Genomic DNA, 21,130 nt, shown 5'->3' on the forward strand with positions numbered 1-21,130 from the left:
TGAACAAAGGGAAAATACTAACCAAACTTTCCTTCTTCAGTTTAATAAGGGATTCCTTTTATTTTACTTTAAACAAAAATACGTTCACTTCGGGAATTCTTGTATTCATGTTAAGGTTATCAACTTACAGTAAGTGATTTGTAAAGAACAAAATTCATCTACACATATTTTTACATAGCCTAAATGAATGTGCACCTTCTCGACCAAAACATTAACGTTTATAAAATATAATCTTCCTATTTAGCAGGGGAGACAAAATGTGCTCCATGACAGAATGACTCATCAGGTGGTGATGATGAGATTGTGTTTAAAACATCATGTATTTTATTCATTTTTTATTTATGTTTGTCTCGTCAATTTTCATTATTATTATTGTTAGTAATATATATATTTCTTTTTGATACTACTCTCAAATGTACTTCTATTTTTTCACGTTTATTTATTTGTTTTTATTTGGTTATTGTATTTTATTTTTTATTTTTTTCTGTGAGTTTTCCAATCTTGCACTTTTATTCTTGTCTTTAAACTAAGAGGTCTATTTGTTGGTCTGGGAGGGTTGTTTACAGGGCGAAGTGATACTAGGTTTTTGAATGTTTCTGAGGAAAAAAGAAAAATGTTGACTGCATCCCAATTGCAATGTATGTTTTGAACTTGCTTTAATAAAAATATGTTGAAAAAAAAACAAAAAAACATCATATATTTGTAATAACATTTTGGACACAGGAAATTTAAAAAAAAAAAAAGGTAATTCAAGGTCTAAATCGTTAATATTTGGGCTGTATCGATTGCTTAAAACACTTTATTGGTTGAAATAGTGCCACAAAAATCTTAACCGGCTATCCATATAGCCTAACCTGCACACATGGGACCAGCGGATTATTAACATGCTGACTCATCACTTCTGGAAAATTGACAGATAATTGAGACGACCCCTGGCGCTTGAGTCTGCATTTTAGCACAAGTAGATCAATTACCCTTTAATTTCCCAAGAGTCACTTTTAACTACGTCTTATCATAATCAGCGCGAGAGCACCGAGCGGTTATTATGGGTGATAACCGGGGGAGGCGGTCACTGCGCCGCCGCTCTCTGTCTGAATAGACTGACTGTTTCCCTCCACAGAGTTTCATAAGTGCTGAAACTCCTGCGCGCGCTGTTAATACACGCGCATGTTTGCATGGACGAGTCCACGGTGGTTTCCACTTGTTGCTCCTGAACCAAAGCCCCACTCTGTGTGAACACTCCGTGAGCAGAGGAGCGACCGTGTGAACATGGCTTGGCATTCGGGGCTGTTTGCGAGTTGTTTGTTGTTTCTTCTCTCCTCCGGCGCGGAGGGGAAGCGCAGCAGGGAGAGAGTTTACTATGTGGGGATCATTGAGGACTCGTGGGATTATGCACCCAGTGGAAAAAACCTGCTCAACGGGAAAGACGTCGAAAATGACGAGTGAGTAATGATGCCTTTATTTATTTTTTTGTTGACTTATGTAGCCTAGTTTACGATTGGTATTATTCCGGTCATTGTTGTGTTTACAATGCAAAGTGACTGGACGTACTGGGACAAAACCGGAAAGATCCACCATCTAAGATGACAAGAATCTCGTTTTGGTGGTAAAGTTGTACAGAAGGACCACAGTGGGTCATGGTGTCATGGTGTGACAGTGTCTAGACCTCTATATTGTTGTGGACTTTCACGGATGTCTGGCATCAGATCCACAGGAAAGATGACAGTATTTGAGAGACTCACAGTGATTGAAGGTCTTCCCTCATGAGATTAGAGGCTTCCTGTGCTGTGTGTTACATTGACCGAAGACATCTGCAAAACAGGAGAAGGGGTTGCATCTTAACAGTGCTGGGATTTTACACAGACGTTAGGTTGCTGGAGAATAAACTGGCAGATGTAAAAGGGTGCAATAGAAATATCCAGGTCTGAAAATAACCAGGATTTGGATCCAAATTGAGACACTTCATTGTGTTTGGCAAGTTTGATTTGAAGGAATAGTTAAACCTGCACATGTGGCTGTATAGTCAGTATTATCAGATGTTGTCCAGCTGGCTGATTATACAGATTTCTCTGTGCATGGGCTGCCTGACAACTATTTCCGGCTCCGATTGTGTTTATAATGATTTTTCAACATTTGCAACACAAACACTGAAGACAATGAACTTTATCCACCAAAAGCCCTTAAACAGATTCAGTTAGATGTTTTTATTTAACTGATGACAGATAAGGAGGATGTTTGCCGCCTTAGAGTAAAATTGAACATGAAGATAAATGTATGTATATATATCTTTTGTATGAGAAGATGTGAAAGTAAAGCCAACCATCATATGATCATCATATATTCATGATAGGTGTAAACACAGGTGGTGTGCTTCAATTGCGCCACATTTTATCTCTTCTTTTAAAACTGAGTAACTTTAAAGTGTAATGCAACAGCTGCATCCTTACATAATGTTGGAAATTCCAGACCTAACCCAGTGACAAATATATACATGTTTTCAATATATATTATCATTATCATATTTCAATAACAAGGTTAACAGGTAAGAATCTCATCCTGCTAAACGTGGGTGATGAGAGGTTGTTTTTGAAGAACTAGTAAAAAAAAAAACAGAATAAGGCCTTCCTTATAAAAACAGGTATACAGTAATATATAGACATTTGTATGTTTTCAGACATGATACATACTATAAGGTCATTCTTAACATGCATGCTGTCTCCTCTACAACTAACAACAATGGGTGCTGGTTTAGCTCAGGTAGAGCAGCGCCCCATGAACAAGCTACAGTCCTTGTTGCTCTGGTCACAGGTTCTACTCCAGAACCTGGTGCTTTTTCGTGCATGTCATCCCCCGCTCTCTCTCTCTCTCCCCCACACTTTTCCTGTCTCTTCAGCTTCCCTGTCCAAATAAGGCACATTTCCAAAAATGTAAATATATATATTTGAAACACAGTAATGCCATCATTTTGTCTACCTGCAGAGTTTAAGCACTGAAACTAAAAAACTGTTTAGCTAATGGTTGGGCAGTACCCAATTCCTCACACACATAGTCGTGTTTAAATGGGATCAATTAGTGAGAGATGGAGGCTGCATGTTATCAATAAATCACTTCGATCAGGTCTTTGATGAAACCCCCTCCATCAGGCCTCCAGCACAGTTGTCAATACGACCCATTTGTGAATCTAGTGAAGGTAATGCTTTGTGTCCATCCTTTTGCTGGGGTTATATAGTATACTGTAGCAAAAACTGTGTAGGCAACAGCTCCAGTAACAGGTTATTAGCCCACAGAATCCTGTAATAACAATAATTACAAGTCTAATTGTTAGAGACCTGCCATTTGTTCCCCTGTGTAACATCTATAATTAAAGTCAAATAATCCACCAGATAGATCCAAGCCTTTTGTGAAATCTTACTAAGTGAGCTATACAGTGATATCACTCTCTTTGCCATCTACTTCTTTCTATACTGGTACCGCCTCTTCTGTATTTTATATTACTATAAGGTGGGTTACAGTCATGCAGTTTGTGTCTTGACAAAAATAAGTAATTTTAACAATGTGATGTTATTGTGTATACATATAGAGCATTCAATGCTTCTCCCATTTGCTCTCCACAGACTAGTTTTGTATTTTCCAAATGTGTTGATATTTTTTATCCCACCCATATTTGTGCACATTCAATTTGTCCTTGCAAATTTTATGAATGTATTTGGGATTTTTTTAAAGACTATGCATGTGTCAAGAGAGGGAGAGAAACTGCATGTCATTGACAATTGTGCAATCCTGCTTTGTATAATATGACAGTACCCTGACCTTAACCTTAAGAAATGTCCAACAAACAGGATTAACAGCTGTCTCTTTCTCCTCTCCCACCTCCACACTGCTCTCCCTCTGTGTTACCACTGCTGTGTGTTTATCTCCCATGTCCACTTGTATCTCAGGCATGCATCTGTATTCCTGGAAAGAGGACCTCAGCGTGTTGGCAGTGTGTATAAGAAAGCCATGTTCCGACAATATACTGATGCAACGTACAGTAGCCTGGCCCCCCGGCCGGCCTTTCTGGGCTTCCTGGGGCCTGTGCTGCGAGCCGAGGTCGATGACATCATTGTGGTCCACCTGAAGAACTTTGCAAGCAGAAACTACTCTATGCATCCCCATGGCGTTTTCTATGAGAAGAATGCAGAGGGTAAAGTAGCATTATAATATATGTATACTTTGAGAACACATAGAGAATAAGAGAAGGTGATATCTGAAATAACAAAATTGGCCATGTTACTAATAAGTCTGCAGTTGAAACTGCGCTAAGAAGACTGAAATGGATTCCCTTTCAAAATGAATAGTAGCTCTGGCAAGGTGTACACTTCTTAGTAACAAAGCCATGTTATCAGGTTTTAGGCTCCATGGGTCACATAACAATTTTCTTGTCCTGATCCACAGCAGAGTTGGCTTATTTGTGTTTTTGGTTCTCCTTGGGAAAAAAATATCTATTTTTTTTCCATACAAGAGCTGTTATAAAGGTATTTCCCTCATTGGACAGTTTATAAAGTTTTGTCATACATCAGAGAATCAGGACAATTTGGAAACACAGACTAAGTAGGCTAACATTTTCAGTTTCTTGTCACATAAACTGTGGCTTTGTGTAGCCTATATATCTAGGAAAGTATGCCATCTGTGTCTCCTTTTCTTCAATGCCAGACGTTCGCTGATAACAAGATACCCACAGTCTGACATGACAAAGGACAACAAAATTTGATACGGACTGAAAGAGTCCATTTATGCTGGCGTTCAAAGGCAAGAAGTATAACTGCAGTCCACTTGCCAGATATTTCTCTTGAGTATTGTGAACTTTGCTGTTCTTTGTTTTGCAACAAGCCCCCTCCCCCACTCTTCCCTGGTGATGCATCCTGCCTCCGGGTTATGCAGGGTCTTCGGAGAACTGAAACTGAAACTAAATTGTTGTTGTAGGAGTAAAAACAGAGGAACTGCATCAGAATCAGCCAACTTTGTTTCAACCATGTCATGTGGCAAGTCATATTAGTGCAGAAGTTAAAGAACAACACTGAGGTAATTTTGCTGTTTATAGATGACACACAGTTGCACACGTGGGGGCTGAAAGCTTAACAGAGATAAGAGAAGAAGGATATGACCTTGATCTGTGATACCTCCTTTTAAGAATGTGATCATTTAGACATTTGCAGATGATGAATCACTTCTTCCCTTCATATTTTTTTAGATTCGTTCCAGATAAAAAAAAAGTTAGGATACATTTGGCTGTGGCAAAATAGAGCCATTGAGCTGTTGAGCCAGAGTGCTTTTAGCTTGTGCCTTCAGAAGACACAAAGGGATCTCAGCATGAACATCTTGTATTTGTCTACCAGGGGCTCTCTATCCAGATGGGACATCAAAGATGTTGAAGAAGGACGACTCTGTTCCACCAGGAGGCAGTTACACCTACCGCTGGGAGGTCAGACCGGAATTTGCCCCCACAGACGATGATGCCAATTGCCTGACCTGGGTCTACCACTCTCATGTAGACGCACCCATGGACATCGCCTCGGGACTTATCGGGGCTCTGCTTACCTGCAAAAAAGGTATGAAGATAACTTGTGAGGTTACCTCCCTGTATGTATTATTTGTTCCAAATCAAATGTATGACTTTTAGTTCTTTTCTTTACTTCATGACCTTCTCCTCACATATGTTTCTGTTCACTGTGTATGTCTGATTTAACTGGTCCTCGGTACTGCATTTGACACTGTTGATCAGACAATCATAGCTGATCCTTAGCCATTAGCACTGCTTTGAGTTTATTCATATCCTTTCTCAATAACAGAACTTTCCCAGCGCACATAGGTAATTTATCCCCTCTCAAGGTAATCTGTTTTATGGTGTCCCGCAAGGCTCCATCCTAAGCCCCATGTTGTACTTTATCTATATGCTCCCATTAGGTAAAATCATCGCCAGAAGCACACCATCTCCTAACACTGCTACACTGGCGACACTCAGCTCATTCTTCTGAGAAAAACAAACTTTTTTGTCCCCTATATTGCATTAACTGAAGGTCTCTTCCTGAAGGTCATAGTTAACAAACACTGGAGTAACATTTAACTTTCCATTTAAATTTGATGATCAAGTAAAACTGGGAGAAACAAACTTTTCTTTTCAGCTGTAAACTGTTTATTTCCTCTTATTCAGCTTGCATGCCCTGTTGTTCTTAATTAGTTTATACTGAAATCAGCAGGTCTTCCTTGTTCCTGATGCAATAAAAAGAAAGACTGTTGCCAGACTACTGACTGGTTCAAGATATCAGCCCTATTCTATCCTCTCTTTAACGACTTCAAGAAGACATTTTAAACATCTTTTAGGTTGTGCTGTTTGTTTTTAAAAGCAGATCTCTTGAGCCCTCACACAACCTCCAGGCCCCTGGGATCATCTGACATGGGCCTACTGGCAGTCCCTTGCTCCAATTTTACACTTAAAGATATGCTTTTGCAGTCAAAGCCCATAGACTGTGGACCACCCCTTTCTCTATAGTCTGATCTGTCTCCTTTGTTGACTTGTTTAAGTGTCTTCTTAAAATATTCTTCTTTGGCATTTTAATATTTTGTCCTGAATAGGCTGCTCTTGTGTTGTAATTATGTTTTCTGTTCTTTTTGTTCCTGTTTCTTTCTGTTCTTACATTTTTCTTGTTTGTTTCATTCTCTTATCTGACATTTTGGCAAACTGCTTTAGTCAGCAGCTGTGGTTCCAAGATTCATGAATACATTTTAGCAACGAGGATAGATAGTTTTATAGGTATCAGCCAGGCCTTAAGCACTAAATGACAACAATGAAAAATTGCAACAAAATGCTTCAGGAAAAAAGCAATGATCATCGATCAATACCAGAGAGGTAACACAGATGAACTCCAACGTTTGACATGAGAAGATATAGATTAAATTGAATTTAAATATTAATTTATCTGCACTTTACAACCATTTTAAACCCTGTTCCACAAGTTGGTCTTAATCTCATTTTTCTCTATGAGCACAGGGATACTGAAGGAGACGAACAATCCAGTCCTGGGTCAGACAAAGCCAGGTGCTGTTGTAGATTCAGCCAGAAATGATGTAGACCAGGATGTCTTCCTGATGTTCAACGTGGTGGATGAAAACCTGAGCTGGTATCTGGAGGATAACATTCAGAATTGCAGTGATCCAAGTGGGGTGGACCAAGAGGACCCAGACTTTAAGGAGTCAAACCTGATGCATGGTGAGGGATAAGTACTACAATGTTGTTTGTATTTTCAATTTAAAAGATAAAAAGAAATAGCTGGAAGTTTAATCGATTAAACTCATATACAACATACCAGTCTCACGATGAGCCTCTTAAGAGCTTCCAGTTAAGTAAATCTAAGCTAGCGTCAGTTGTAAATGTCTTCTGCTAAGACTTCTTGGCCATGATTTGAAAGTCCAGCTAGACCTTTGACCCACACTGAAGGAGCCGCATTTGTCAACTGAGCTGTCAATCATGGCATTTTAACCCCTTTTTGGCATCAATAACACAATAAAATTAAACTTCTCAGAAAAGTTAAAACTCAGGCATAAATTGAGAAAATAGAGATTTTTTTTTTAATTCTATAGTTTAACCCATGTCCACACCTGTTAACATGATGGAGACAAAGTTTATGACCCGTACCTGCCATGACCCTTCACTTTTAGGCAGCTGTCATGTCGTCCAGCTTTTTTAAACAGTTGATAAAGTGCACAATAAAAATAAGACTACAAACAGAAACCAAAATGCCACTGACACTAAAATATTGTCTCATTGGCCTAGAGATTCTGCATTTATGTGCCAAATATGTTCATAGAAATTCCAGATTATGTAAAAGACTGCCAACCCATCAACTAGTTGACAACAAAATATTCTGTTTTCACATTTTTGAGTTCTAATGGAAGTCCCCTCAGACCCCCAAAAGAGGGAGTTACTGGTTACTTCAAATAATGTCATGCTGAAACAAAGTGTTAAAAACAAGGTTTACAGGCTAAATTAATCTCCTGTTTTTTAGTTTCCTCTGTCTGTGTTTTTCTCTGTTTGACAGCTATAAATGGCTACATGTTTGGTAACCTGCCTGGAATCGAGTTATGTCAGCACCGTGCAGTGGCCTGGCATTTGTTTGGCATGGGGAACGAGGTGGATATTCACTCTGCTTTCTTCCATGGGAACACTCTCCTGGACCGAGGCCATCGCACGGACGTCCTCAGCCTGTTCCCCGCCACGTTTGCTACAGCCGAGATGGTCCCGAAAGCAGAAGGAAAGTGGCTGCTGACGTGCCAAGTTAATGACCACCTGCAGGGTAGGGCATCTGACCTTTATCCTCTGCGTTGACCTCCCTGCTCTGAGACTTCGCTGGTTGTACAGAATTGCTGACAGGGAAGAATGCATTTTTCTGTGAGGTCCACCTCTGTTATTCTGTCAAAGCATTTTGTTAGAATGGCTTGTTTTTGACTCTGAACATGCCGGGTCTTGTATTTTAAAAAGGGTCAAAGTCCACTGAGCAAATAACTGAATGTGCCGTATACTTGCTCAGCATTAAATAAATATTGTTGACTCTTGGAAAATACATTTCCTTTGTATCATATCACGCTCTGCATAAAAGCCTATTCAGTCCTGTTTGTCAACTGAACAAAAGAAAGTAAAATACAAATATGTTAACCATACAGATCAATCTCTGGGTAGTTTTATAGGTTACATGTCCTGTCAGGCTTTTTAAACTAAGCCCTCATTTTTAAAGGAAAACACAAGGAAGTAAGTGTAAACTGAACCTGAGAGTATTTATTATTTTATAGACTGTTAAACCTGACCTTTTGGACTCCCATGTTGGTTGCCAGCCATTAGAATTTCCTAAGGCTCTAAAGGTCAACTTTCACGATAGGCTTATACTTCATACATGTCATTTGTCATACATGTGGGTCTTTTTTTTTTCTAGCTGGGATGCAGGCCTTCTATGTCGTGAAGCCCTGTGACAGTGAGGCCAGCTCCACAGAGATGGGCGGTGGTGTTGTGAGGAATTACTACCTGGCAGCAAAGAAAGTCTTGTGGAACTACGCTCCCTCAGGGAAAGATCTGATCAATGACGTATCGCTAACTGAGGCCGACAGGTGGGCGGACACTTTATGAGATTCTAAGTGACTAGCTACTGCATCAATCAGAGATTACAGCAAAGACTGCTGTGAGATAAGATGTGAGTTCAACTGTTCTTTTACAATCAGTCAGTCTAAGTCTATCTTTTTGCACAATTTTACCCTAGAAGACATCGTTATTGCTCCACATTATTGTTGCCCAACAGGTATAGTCTTATAGAAAACTGTTTAAATAACATCCAGGATCAATAAATTATCTTATTTCTAAAAAATCAGATCTTTTTGGGCGGATGACGTTTTGGGTCAATTGAAAGCTGAAAGTTGTATTACACTAAAATCTTAGTAAAACATTACATATACATTAATGTCACCGAGCACTCAGTATGAAGACTAAATCCCTGCGTTATATAGACAAACAGCTGCATCATATGTCTGAAAGTCAAATATGTACCACATGGACACTATTTACATCTGGAGAATACATCCATAGTAGTTTTGGAGTAATAGTAAGGGAGCTAATGGACTCTAAAGATAATTACAGGTTCATATAAAAATGTACTGTCCCTTTAAGGTTCATAAAAAAAAACATCTGAATAAAGTTTTATGTGTATTCATATGTGTAATACCAGACCTCTGGACGCGGCTGGTTCCACAGCAGCGTGTCGTTCCTGTGGTGAGGCAGTTCTGTGGTGTCTAGAGTAAGCATGTGGATGGCGGTGCAGTGACTCAGTTGTTATTGTGTCTTTGTTATTGTTGCCTGTCCTGACACAGTGAGGCCCGACTGACTGGCCAGCTATTTGCTCTGTTGACTTTTTCTGTAGTAAGAAATTACACAGTGCTTCTTCATCCAGGCCGCAGACTGTAAACTACAACCCGGGTCAGTCTTTCTCTACGTCCGTCACCTGCATTCTCTTGTTCCTCATTTCTTTCCCTCCCCTCCCCTTTTTCTCTTAGTGCATCCGAGATCTTTTTTGGTAAAGAGGGTGGAAGGATCGGAGGTGTTTACCAGAAAGTGATATACAAAGAGTACACAGATGATACTTTCACCACAATGAAACCACAGGATTTACACTTAGGAATGTTAGGTAAGAAAAGAAAAGACATCTCACACTTCCTCTTTTGTGTCTCGTGTACCTGACTGGTTTCTTGCCTCTTACCTCCTGTCTGGTCATGATATCCTTCTGCCGTTGTCCAGGTCCCGTCCTGAGGGCAGAGGAAGGAGACACTCTCAGAGTGACATTCATGAATTTAGCTGATAGGAACTACAGCATCCAGCCTCATGGCCTGCACTATGACAAACACTCCCAGGGGAGCAGCTACGAGGACGGTGAGTTGACACAGAAACTTGTTGAATAGCAAAGAAGAATAACACATGATGCAATAAAAGTCAGAAGCTATGGCAATTGTTTTCATTTCTTCTTGGCAGAGACTTACATTTGCTTAGATTTTTTTACAGACTGAAGAAAAATCCCTGTCAATGACTAAGATGTTTGCTAATGAAATATTTAGATTAAAAACCTTCAAAGCCCATAATCACATATAGTTAAATCTAAAAGGTCTGGCATGAACTGCTCTGAATTAGGAAGTGTTGGAATAAAATTCCAATGAACAAGAAAAACTGCATTTTTAAGCTAAAATACCTTGGCTGCAAAACCTCTTTTGAAACATATATTATTTCCATTGACATGTTCATAATTTAACACACATATGCTCATATACACGATCATACACACCCCTGAAGCGAGAAGGATAGAGTAAGTGAAAAAAGTTAATCTTTATCACACCAGTCAAACACAGAAATGTGTAGCAGAACATACAGTTACCATGTATTTGTTGAAGCTCCTGTGAGGATCTCTCTGTTTGTGTTGACTTTTGACAAAGCAGTACACATGTATTTGTTGTTCTTGTCCTGTACATGTGTCGATAGTGTGATCCGATTTTAAAAAAATGTCACCCTGGTGTTTCGGCAGCATGCTCAGAGGCACTGCTTATCAACAGGCAAGGAAGGCAACTTCTGGGGGCCCCAGGCCAGTAAGGGGCCCCCAAGGGCTAAAAAACTTAACTTTAACACTTTAAAACTGCAGATGCTCCAAATGTGCAGAGTTTGTAATGGCAGTAGGAAACCTCCTTAAGGGGGCCCCCTTAGTTTGTCAATGAAAGTCACCAAAGGAAATAAAGACGAGTAATCTGTCTGGTAGTAACTGAAATAAACATGGTTTCTGCCCATGCAATTTTACTATATAATTTAATGTGTCAGAATACTTCTAAAGATGGAGGTGGGTGCGCTTAGAGAAGGTCCTAAGACGTCAGATATAATTCAGAGGATTCCTTCATACAGGCAGAATCCAATGGAGCACATGAATAGCTTTAAATGTAAATAAATAGGTAGTTAAAATACCTGCATCATATTATTATCACTTCAAAATAAATCAATATTATTTAATTTGTTAAGAGTGTTCCACAAAAAATAATTTCATGAATCGTGGCCAAAGTCATCGCACCAACAGAAGCAGTAAAAAAGTTATCAAAGTATTTTTGTTGTAAGCTCAAGTTTAAAGAAATGATCAGATGGGACAGCAGATGTGATTGTTTTTTGGGGGGGTTTTTGTGCAATGATGTGTAGGTGTCAACAAGCCGGGCTCCCACGTGGCTCCGGGGCAGAACTTCACGTACACCTGGCAGGTGTTAGAAGGTCCGTCTTCATCGGATACTCCCTGCATCCCCTACCTGTACTACTCCGCCACAGATCCTGCCAAAGACACCAACTCAGGATTAGTGGGGCCTCTGCTAGTGTGCAAGAAGGGAACGCTGGGGGAGAACGGGACCCAGGTGCTGCTTCTTTATCCATTTACACGCTCTCACACGCGCGCACACGCACGCACGCACGCACGCACGCACGCACGCACGCACGCACGCACACACACACACACACAATAAAATGATCCCTTCAAGCAATCTCATAAATCTAATGTTGATGGCAGCTTTAATTTTGAAAGCCCCTTCAAGATTTTTTCCATCCCTGTGTGTGCATCTCTTTACAGAACGATGTGGATAAAGAGTTCTTCCTCCTTTTTTCTGTCATGGATGAAAACTCAAGCTGGTATTTGGAGGAGAATATCAAGACTTTTGGCGGCAACCCAGACAACCCAGATTTTGAGGAGAGCAATTTGATGCATGGTAACAAGGGTGTTTTATTTCTTTTACTGTACTTGGTTAATTTATCTGTATTACATTGTGCTGATAATCATTTTAGCGCCTTTTCAGGTTATTATTTTTGTTCACTTTTGTTTGAATCTTCCCTCTCTTCCAGCTGTAAACGGTCGGATGTATGGGAACCTTCCCGGACTGGAGATGTGTGCCGGGGACAAAGTTCAGTGGTACACATTCGGCCTGGGCACAGAGGCGGACATCCATGGTGTTTATTTTGAAGGCAACACCTTTAAGAAGCAGAGCACAACACGAGACACTATCAGCCTCTTCCCTCACACCACCGCTGCTGTCTCCATGCAGCCAAACACTCCCGGTCAGTCAGACACACACACATACACACACACACACACACACACACACACACACACACACACACACACACACACACACACACACACACACACACACACACACACACACACACACACTTACACACAAAATGCCCAACTTGGTTTAATTCTTTTAACAGCATCCTGTAGTGCATGTGTCATCCTGTAAAATGCACTACTCCAAACTGTGGATAACAAGATAACATCCAGAACTACGATGGAAACAGGAAATGTTGAGACTATCTTATTTATGTTTGTAAAAGTTTCCTGAGATAAGTTTGAAGGCTTCATTTAAGAACATTTCCTCAATAAATCACAACAAATTCTACACAACAAGTTCTAGACTACTTTTCAAGGTTATATCCTTTTTTCTTCAATTAGATTAATTTAGCTTTAGAGATAAAAGTATGAGTCAAATATAGTTTGGCTAAATCACCAACATGGTCTGAAACTGTCTCAGACAAAAGATAAACACATTTAAACACAAAACAGCAGATGTGGAATAGAGAGCATCTCTATTTGGGTTAGAGGAATTTCCTTTTCCAGTTTGCCTCAGCCTCATAAACATAAACAGATAGGACTTGTGCACGTGTCACTGACTTAATGTATGGTTATTTCTACAATACAAAGGCATTTTATGGATTCATAAAGTCCAAAGATGAACAAAGAAAAGGAGATGGCTATTATGAGTGTTAAAGAAACCCTTCTAAAAATTTCCCACACTCATGTTTTAGGTCATTTAAAAATATTCCTTGAATAGTAAGTTGATGGTGTTATCATTCTGCACAGAAATCTGCAGCAACGCCTTACTGGCAGGTCTTCCTACATGCACTATTGAAACGCAGCAGCACGATTGGGCTTCAACCTACCCAAAACAGCCCATGTTAATGCACTCTTCATCTCCCTCCACTGGTTCGCATCAAATTTTAAACTCTGCTGCCCGCTTACAAAACAGCGACAAAAAAACGCTCCTCCTCACCTAAACACTATCATCCAGGTCTAGACTCCCTCCCGCCCACTATGCTCTGCCAATGAAAGGCGTCTGATCCAACCTTCACAACAGGTGCTTAAGCACGGTACCGGACAACTTTGCTAGTGTGAGTGCGCCCTAAGTCTCTAGCTGGACTCTTCTCCTCTGTCGCCCCCCAGTGGTGGAATGACCTATCAAACTCCATTCATCTGCAGAGTCCCTTTGCACCTTTAAGAAAAAAGCTAAAGACCTAGCTCTTTCATGAACACGAAGGCACTTAATGATTTTGATGATGATGATATTTGGGATGATTTTGATGCTGATTAGAACTCTCAAGAACAGCTGTCGATGTTGTTGATTACGATATATTAACTTCAATTATTTTTAAAAAGTACTCTGCCTCTGTGCACTTCCCGTCAGCCCCTGTGTGTCCACTTAAAGCAGTTTGTTTGCGCTCACTGGCGTTGTTTCCTCCTCTCTAGATCCTTGCTTGTGGAAATCTAAATCTAGAAGCAAAGCCAGTTTATTTTTGAGAGAAGTTACTCTGCAAGCACAAAACACTGCATGGAAGACAAGGGAGGTGTGATCATTTGCAATGTAGATGTGTTTAGTTACCTAACCAAGCATGCGGTCATTTGCAACAACTGAAACCCAGACAAGCACCAACATTTCCTGTCCTACTAAGAATAAGTTCTCTCAAAGCGATATGGAGTATGGCTTCATCTTCAGTTACCTGTTCTGTGGGTAAAAACTGTTGAAAGAGCATGTGCTCTTTCAACGTCTGGAGTGAAGAGACAAACACATCTCTAATCATTTGTCCTCCTCTCCTGACAGGTTTATTTGAAGTAAGCTGCAGAGTAACAGACCACTTCTCAGCCGGGATGAGGCAGCAGTACAGAGTGGACCAGTGTTCCCAACGCCACCTGAAGACCACAACAACTCGGCCGACTAAGATTGTGCAGTATTATATCAGCGCTGAAGAAATCGAGTGGGACTACTCACCGGAGAGACACTGGGAGCTGGAGAAACACCACGCCACATCAGAGGACAGGTGGGTGACGAACATAATAACAGGATGATGTACTCCAGTGTCGGAGCCACAGTCTGTGATTAGTGGGTAAAGTTATTACTGTTTGTTTAATGAAGCAAATTGGTACATGTCTCCCAGTCCTGGCAGCATATTTGTGGTGAAAGGGGTAAACAGAATTGGCTCGCGCTACAAGAAGGTGGTGTACAAAGAATACACGGATGACACCTTCAGAGTCCAGAAGAAACGGCAGCCTTGTCAACAACACCTTGGGATTATTGGTAAAACTAGAAGCACTTTCATGCTTTTTTTTTTTTTTTTTTTTCCACACCAGGTAAGACTGAATGTGAAATGTTTTCCTCTCTCTCTCTCTCTCTCTCTGTAGGTCCAATAATCAAAGCAGAGGTAGGAGAGCAGATCTCGATTACATTCAGGAACAAAGCCAGCCGGCCGTACTCCATAAGCGCACACGGAGTTCAAGCTAGTGGCACACACATTCCTGTTGAACCGGGTGAGAATAAAGTAGTTGCAAATGCACAAAAAAAGACACTTCCTTGTCAGGGGCTTTTGGATTCATACTTATTACATGTTCTCTTGCCTTTAGGCTACGTGATCGAGTTGACGTGGGATATTCCTAAGAGCTCTGGTCCAGGGGTCTCTGATCCGAACTGCATCTCATATGCCTACTACTCCACCGTTGATTTCATCAGGGTACTTCATTAAAAGAACGATCCTAACTTTCTTTTTTATAGCACCTGTAAAAAAACGAGTTCAAAGAGTTACAAGGCCAGACGATATTAAGGAACTCAATTCAGATTAAGCAAGAGAGAGATGTAGAAATACAGCAGAGAGAAGAAAGAAGGACTGAAAAATACATGACAAGTGAAGTACTGTAGATAGAATTGAAATTAAAATATTTAAGAAAAACAAAATGTGAATATACATTAATATGAACATATAAAGTCAATGCCTTCAAAAAGAAAACATCACAAGGACACAAAAGATGTCACAGATTCTGTGAGCCTTATTTCCTCAGACAGGTCGCTCCAAAGCAGAGTGGCTGTGATGGCAAAATAACTTTTAGATTTAAAGTGGAAATATTAGGAAAAATCCACTTTGACAGTGTTTTTGAAAATATATTTGGGTAACCTGAGTGTCTACTGACCCACAAAATATGAAATCAACCCATCCAGTCCTTTGTTTGTGGTCTGCATAAGTCTTGCAACACAGAGAAAAATGCTCTGTTTCAAATTAGCTCTCCTTGTGATGTCACAGTGGAAATACCCTCTCCTCCCCTGATATCTCCACCCATGGAATCCATCCCGAGCCTAGAACAAAACTTTTGTGCAGGTCCGCCATTTTTATTCTTGCTACAAATGAGTGATGTCTACCGGGAAAACTCAGGGGGGGGCTCATTGAATTTAAAGAGACACACACACCAAAACACAGCGTTCTGAGAGAGCTGGTTTATACAAGGTCACAAACCTCCTCTGATGCTTGATTCATGTTATATTTTGACCAAAGCACAGCACAGATGTTTCATTTAGACCACAGGGGACTGTTTTAAAAGGTAGAAAAGGGGTATAATATGTCCTCTTTAAGCATCAAAATTGGTGGCATCACTTCAATTTCTTCAAAAACATAATTTCACTCTGATGTTAATGCTGCTTAGTTTTTACAACCGTCTACTTAACTGTACAACACTTTGAAATCACATAAACACCGCATCCAGACCCTCCATGTGAGCTCCTTCACCCTCTCCCTACTCACAAAAATGGATGTGAAGTCACAGTAACAGAAGAAAAACACAATTTATTGTTGAAGTTAAAGGATTGTATACACTTGGATGTTTAGGTCTGAGTGGGAGGTTTACATGTTGTTTGTGTGCAGGATCTGTACAGTGGTCTCCTGGGACCTCTGGTGGTCTGCAGGCCTGGGACTCTGCAGCACGGTGTGGGGTCCGACAGGCAGAGAGCAGACGTGGAGAAGGAGTTTGCTCTGCTCTTTATGGTGCATGATGAAAACCAGTCCTGGTACTTGGAGGACAACATCAGAACGTACCTCGGCGTAGACCCTGAGACCTTCAGGCCTGATGAGGACTTTGAGGAGAGTAACCTGATGCATGGTGAGAATAAGTTCTCAGAATTACTTGTTTTTTTGTTAGGTTTGTGTACCCTTTTACTGTTTACAGTATAATGATGGATGACACATCTCCACCTCATCCTGTTTAACAAATATGAAGCCAAAGTACCCCCTTGACTGTTGCTAACATTATGCTGGTTACATCATTTGGAGCCAGAGTTGTGCAGAAAACTCTGCCGAAGTCATTGGAGTCCGGCTCCTTTCACTTACAAAAACTCACATTTCTTTTACCGCTATAAAGGTAAAGATCCCTCAGGTGTGGAAGGTCCAGACACTCGTGGTTAAAGAAAGTTCATAACTCCAGTGTTAGTTTTTGTTAGGTTTTCACTCTCGGTTCATAGTCTACTCTGCTAATCTGGTGCACACAGTGCTGCAGGAGCTGCATTTGTCAATAGAGCTGTCAATCATGGCATTTACCTTTAATTGAATAAATAATTAAATGTAAACTAATCAGAATAACTAACACTTGGACATAAATCATCATGATAAGAGCTCATTTTAAATACAGAACCAATGATCACATCCTTGAAAGAAGAGGAAAAAAAAGCTCAACAAAACATAACATAAAAAGTATTTTACTATAAGAGGCCTACAGATATACAGTAAATAAAGATTAAAAAGTATAATGAAGGGGCGCCGGTAGCCTAACGGTTAGTGCTGGTGCCCATATGTACAGAGACCTTAGTCCTAGAGAGCGAGCGTTCCAGGTTCAAATCTGACCTGTGGCTCCTTTCCTGCATGTCATTCCCAACTCTCTCTCCCCAGTTTCTGACTCTTTGCACTGTTCTATCTCTAAAATGAAGACATAAAAAAGCCCCAAAATATATCTTGAAAAAAAAAAGTATGTGTAATGAAATACAACTCTAACAAGTTTAGACACTTGAACTATGAAGCAATTGTGAGGAGTGCAAAGGATCCTTAAAAAATATAAAATTGCTTATTATATAACAACGTTGGTTTAAATACATGATTTATGTTCACTGACGCTCGCTACAATTTACACAGGTTCAAGTTAATTAAATGAATCTATGCACAGTAAATGTAAAATTAGCAGTATAACCAACTTTGAACATGTTTATACTAAATGTAAATATATATCTTTTCCTGGTGTGTCAGCATTTATGTGTCTGTGAATGTCTCTTTTGAAGGGATCAATGGGAAGCTGTACGGTAACCTGCAAGGACTGGTCATGACTCAGGGCGAGAAGGTTGACTGGTATCTGCTCGGCATGGGCAACGAGGTGGACATGCACACCGTTCACTTCCACGCTGAGACTTTTACCTACAAGGTACACAAGCAACCAAATCCGAGTGAACACCTCTTGATTTTTTATTTAAAGAAATAACCAGGAAAAGGTTTTTTATCTTCTTATATAAAGATAAGTATAGGTGTTATCAGAAGGTTTTGCAGCAGCATAGAAAATGTCCCATCCTTATATATTCACATGGTGTAGAACTGTGGTGTTTGGATTAAATCAAATCATAATATTCTGAAGTTGACCTTGGCATGAAAACCTCTTACACAGGAAGTTTCCTCTTACATTTTCTTTTCCAAGAGATTATTTCCCTTTATGTGTTCTCCTTTGATTTACTGTTGTGCTGTGTGTCTATTTGCATGTCCGTTCTTCGTGTTTGTGTTTGTACAAGACGGACCGCACGCACCGTGCAGACGTCTTCGACCTCTTCCCCGGGACTTTCCAGACCATTGAGATGGTGGCGGGGAACCCGGGGACGTGGTTGCTCCACTGTCATGTGACCGACCACATCCATGCTGGCATGGAGACCACTTTCACCATCAAAGGTACGTGTGGGCGGGCAGGAGCATGTGTGTAGATGACAAGTACCGGTACATCCATTCATTTCATATTTATATTGATAAGAACATCTTTTGAAGATCATTTTTCTAACATCTTACCTTTTTTTCTTCACAGAAAAGTCATCCAATGGTAAGATCTGTTTTTTGGTATCAAATGATGCACAGATTATTGGAGAACCACACATGCCCAACCTGGGACAATTAATGACAGTATTTCAATCCTCTGTTAATATTTTTTTTATTTTTACATGTATTTTTGTCACTAATTTGGCTTTAATATTAAATATTATTGTATCAAGATTTCTTATAAAGACAATTTAAATCATCTTAGATATTATGTAACACTCTACTCCATCTCAACCTTATTTGAAAGTGAATCATTTTACCTAAATATCTGGACAGATGAATAACTCTACAGGCCCCTTCTCTTCATATATGTAGAGAATATGATGAGATATTATTTTAATATAGATAGACATAATCTGAAGAGAATAACAAGGTAAAACAAAATTCAATGAAGTATGGAAGCTTATTATAATATCTACTGAACAATCGGTGACATGGCTGGTAGGTGAAAGGGGAAGTCAGTGAATACAGGACAATGACTGTCCAAATACCAGCTTTTCATCCATCACAGAAAACAGGAGGAAGAAACTCTTTATCCACATCGTTCTGTGAAGAGATACACACACAGGGAGAGATCAATCTAGAGAGGGCTTGCAAAATTATGGCTGCAGTTAACATTAGATCTGAAAATGTATTAGATTGCGTGAAAGGATAATTTCATTATGTGTACAGGGTGGGGGTGGGATGTGAGGGATGGGGTGTGTGTAAGACGAATGAATGGGGTTTCCAGCAAATCAAAGCTTATTATTTTGCCTTGTGCAACTTTAGAGGACCATATCGTGTATTTGGATTCTCCATTTAGACTCGCATTCCTCTCCATTCATTTATGTGTAGCTCATCAATATATCAGTGGATTATGAAACTTGCTTTGTTTGGGCAGTCCATCATGTTTGTGTTAGTTTTGGTAAATATCATTTATTATTGTGTGTCCTGCAGTTTAAGTGCAGAGTGTTTTCAAAACTCTCTGAAGCATCATAGTTACAACTGACAAATGTCATGGTGACAAAAAATGTTTGCAGTCTCGATGTTTACTGCGATATTTATAGCTACTCTCTGAATATTGTCAAAGTTTATATTGTAGCATGTTTCAAGGTTTTATTGAAACAAAAAGAAACCAATGACTGCCTGGAACCTCATACAACACAAAAACATCTTTGGCAGACACAGCAGCATGACTCAACATGCTTGTTTCATAGGTTAATAGGTCAAACATGCGAAGGCAGTACTGATAGTCACGTATTCACGGTCACAGTCACATAATGCTTTTCACTGCTCTCGTCTGGTTCAACACTGATCAGAAGTTGCACAGTGGATATCAGGCTGAGTCTGAGCTGTTGAGTCATGCATGTGGAATGTTTTGTTGAAAGTTATCTTTCTTTGCCTGGTGGGTACAGTATTGGGAAATTGTTTTCATTTGGGTCAAGCTCTTCTTTCAAGCTGCAACACTTGAAGGTTGTTGTTCAGAAGATACATTCTTGACTATTTAAACTTTGATGAACGATTACTTAAATTCCATTGTTTTTAAAATGTGTCATGTAAAAAAGTCCCATTCAACATTCTTAACAATTTTGTAATACTAAATGCAACAAATACATTTAGATACAGCACAGACAAAGAGTAGGTTTTGACTCAGGTTTTGCATTTAGGATTATGAGATTTTGTTGTTAACTCTACGACATGTCATGGGAAAACATTTCTGAAACCTCTTGTCTTTTCAGCTGCAGCAGCTGGAACTGAAGGCTCCAGAAAGACTCTGCTGTTCTCGCTGGCTCTCGGTCTTTTGGCTGTAGGTGGACTTCACTTATGAAGGGACTCCGACTCTGATCTGTGCCTGTGTCACCACAGCAGTGGTCTTTAATGCACTTCAAAAATCCAGGGACAAAATCACTGTTGCATGGAAGTTATTTATGTAAATATCAAGCAAAGTCGAAGCTAGACAAAGTATATCAAAGAGAAGTACAGTCACATGTAAAGTTCAGAGTTGCTTTATTTTATTAGGAAAAACAAGAAGCCTTTTATATTTGAGATGTGTGTCTATGTTGCCTCTTTGGCGTGTTGCACTGTGTTTCATTTTGATTTGCTGCTTTTGCAATGCACAGCTTTACCAAATATTTCGTAACATTAATAAATGTGCAATAAAGACATTTACTTAACTATTTTGTATCGACGTGGTGTTTTTTTTGCCTGCTAGCCTCATAAGGCACCACAAGGTGGCGTTAGTTCAATTTGAAAAAAATGTTATTAATAAAACAACAACTTTCTTTTTATAAGGCATATAGCTTGTGTGTGTGTGTGTGTGTGTGTGTGTGTGTGTGTGTGTGTGTGTGTGTGTGTGGGCGGGGGGGGGGGCTCAAAAAAGATTGACTTATCAATTGATTATCTGTTTTATAGAGA

General features: G+C 39.9%; 1 protein-coding gene across 1 annotated transcript; it reads left to right on the plus strand.

The window, feature by feature from the left end:
- The first annotated feature begins 1,065 nt into the window (after window positions 1-1,065).
- Window positions 1,066-20,892, plus strand: hephl1b (hephaestin-like 1b). Its single transcript, XM_020639843.3, has 20 exons — window positions 1,066-1,442; window positions 3,939-4,183; window positions 5,376-5,588; window positions 7,028-7,246; window positions 8,076-8,330; window positions 8,964-9,135; window positions 10,072-10,202; window positions 10,313-10,444; window positions 11,741-11,946; window positions 12,159-12,294; window positions 12,428-12,640; window positions 14,461-14,677; window positions 14,795-14,934; window positions 15,039-15,164; window positions 15,258-15,364; window positions 16,544-16,778; window positions 17,944-18,083; window positions 18,442-18,595; window positions 18,726-18,740; window positions 20,455-20,892. Exons 1-20 carry the CDS (start codon window positions 1,270-1,272, stop codon window positions 20,541-20,543), a joined length of 3,318 nt encoding a protein of 1,105 aa, XP_020495499.2. The 5' UTR covers window positions 1,066-1,269; the 3' UTR covers window positions 20,544-20,892.
- Window positions 20,893-21,130: the final 238 nt, after the last annotated feature.

The sequence above is a fragment of the Labrus bergylta genome, chromosome 14 (genome assembly GCF_963930695.1).
Source record: "Labrus bergylta chromosome 14, fLabBer1.1, whole genome shotgun sequence".
Taxonomy (NCBI): domain Eukaryota; kingdom Metazoa; phylum Chordata; class Actinopteri; order Labriformes; family Labridae; genus Labrus; species Labrus bergylta.

Coding starts and splice junctions, on each gene's coding strand:
- hephl1b (XM_020639843.3), top strand. CDS start 1,270: ATGGCTTGGCATTCGGGGCTGTTTGCGAGTTGTTTGTTGTTTCTTCTC. Junction 10,203..10,312: donor TTTACACTTAGGAATGTTAG/GTAAGAAAAGAA, acceptor GCCGTTGTCCAG/GTCCCGTCCTGAGGGCAGAG. Junction 16,779..17,943: donor GGAGAGTAACCTGATGCATG/GTGAGAATAAGT, acceptor TCTCTTTTGAAG/GGATCAATGGGAAGCTGTAC.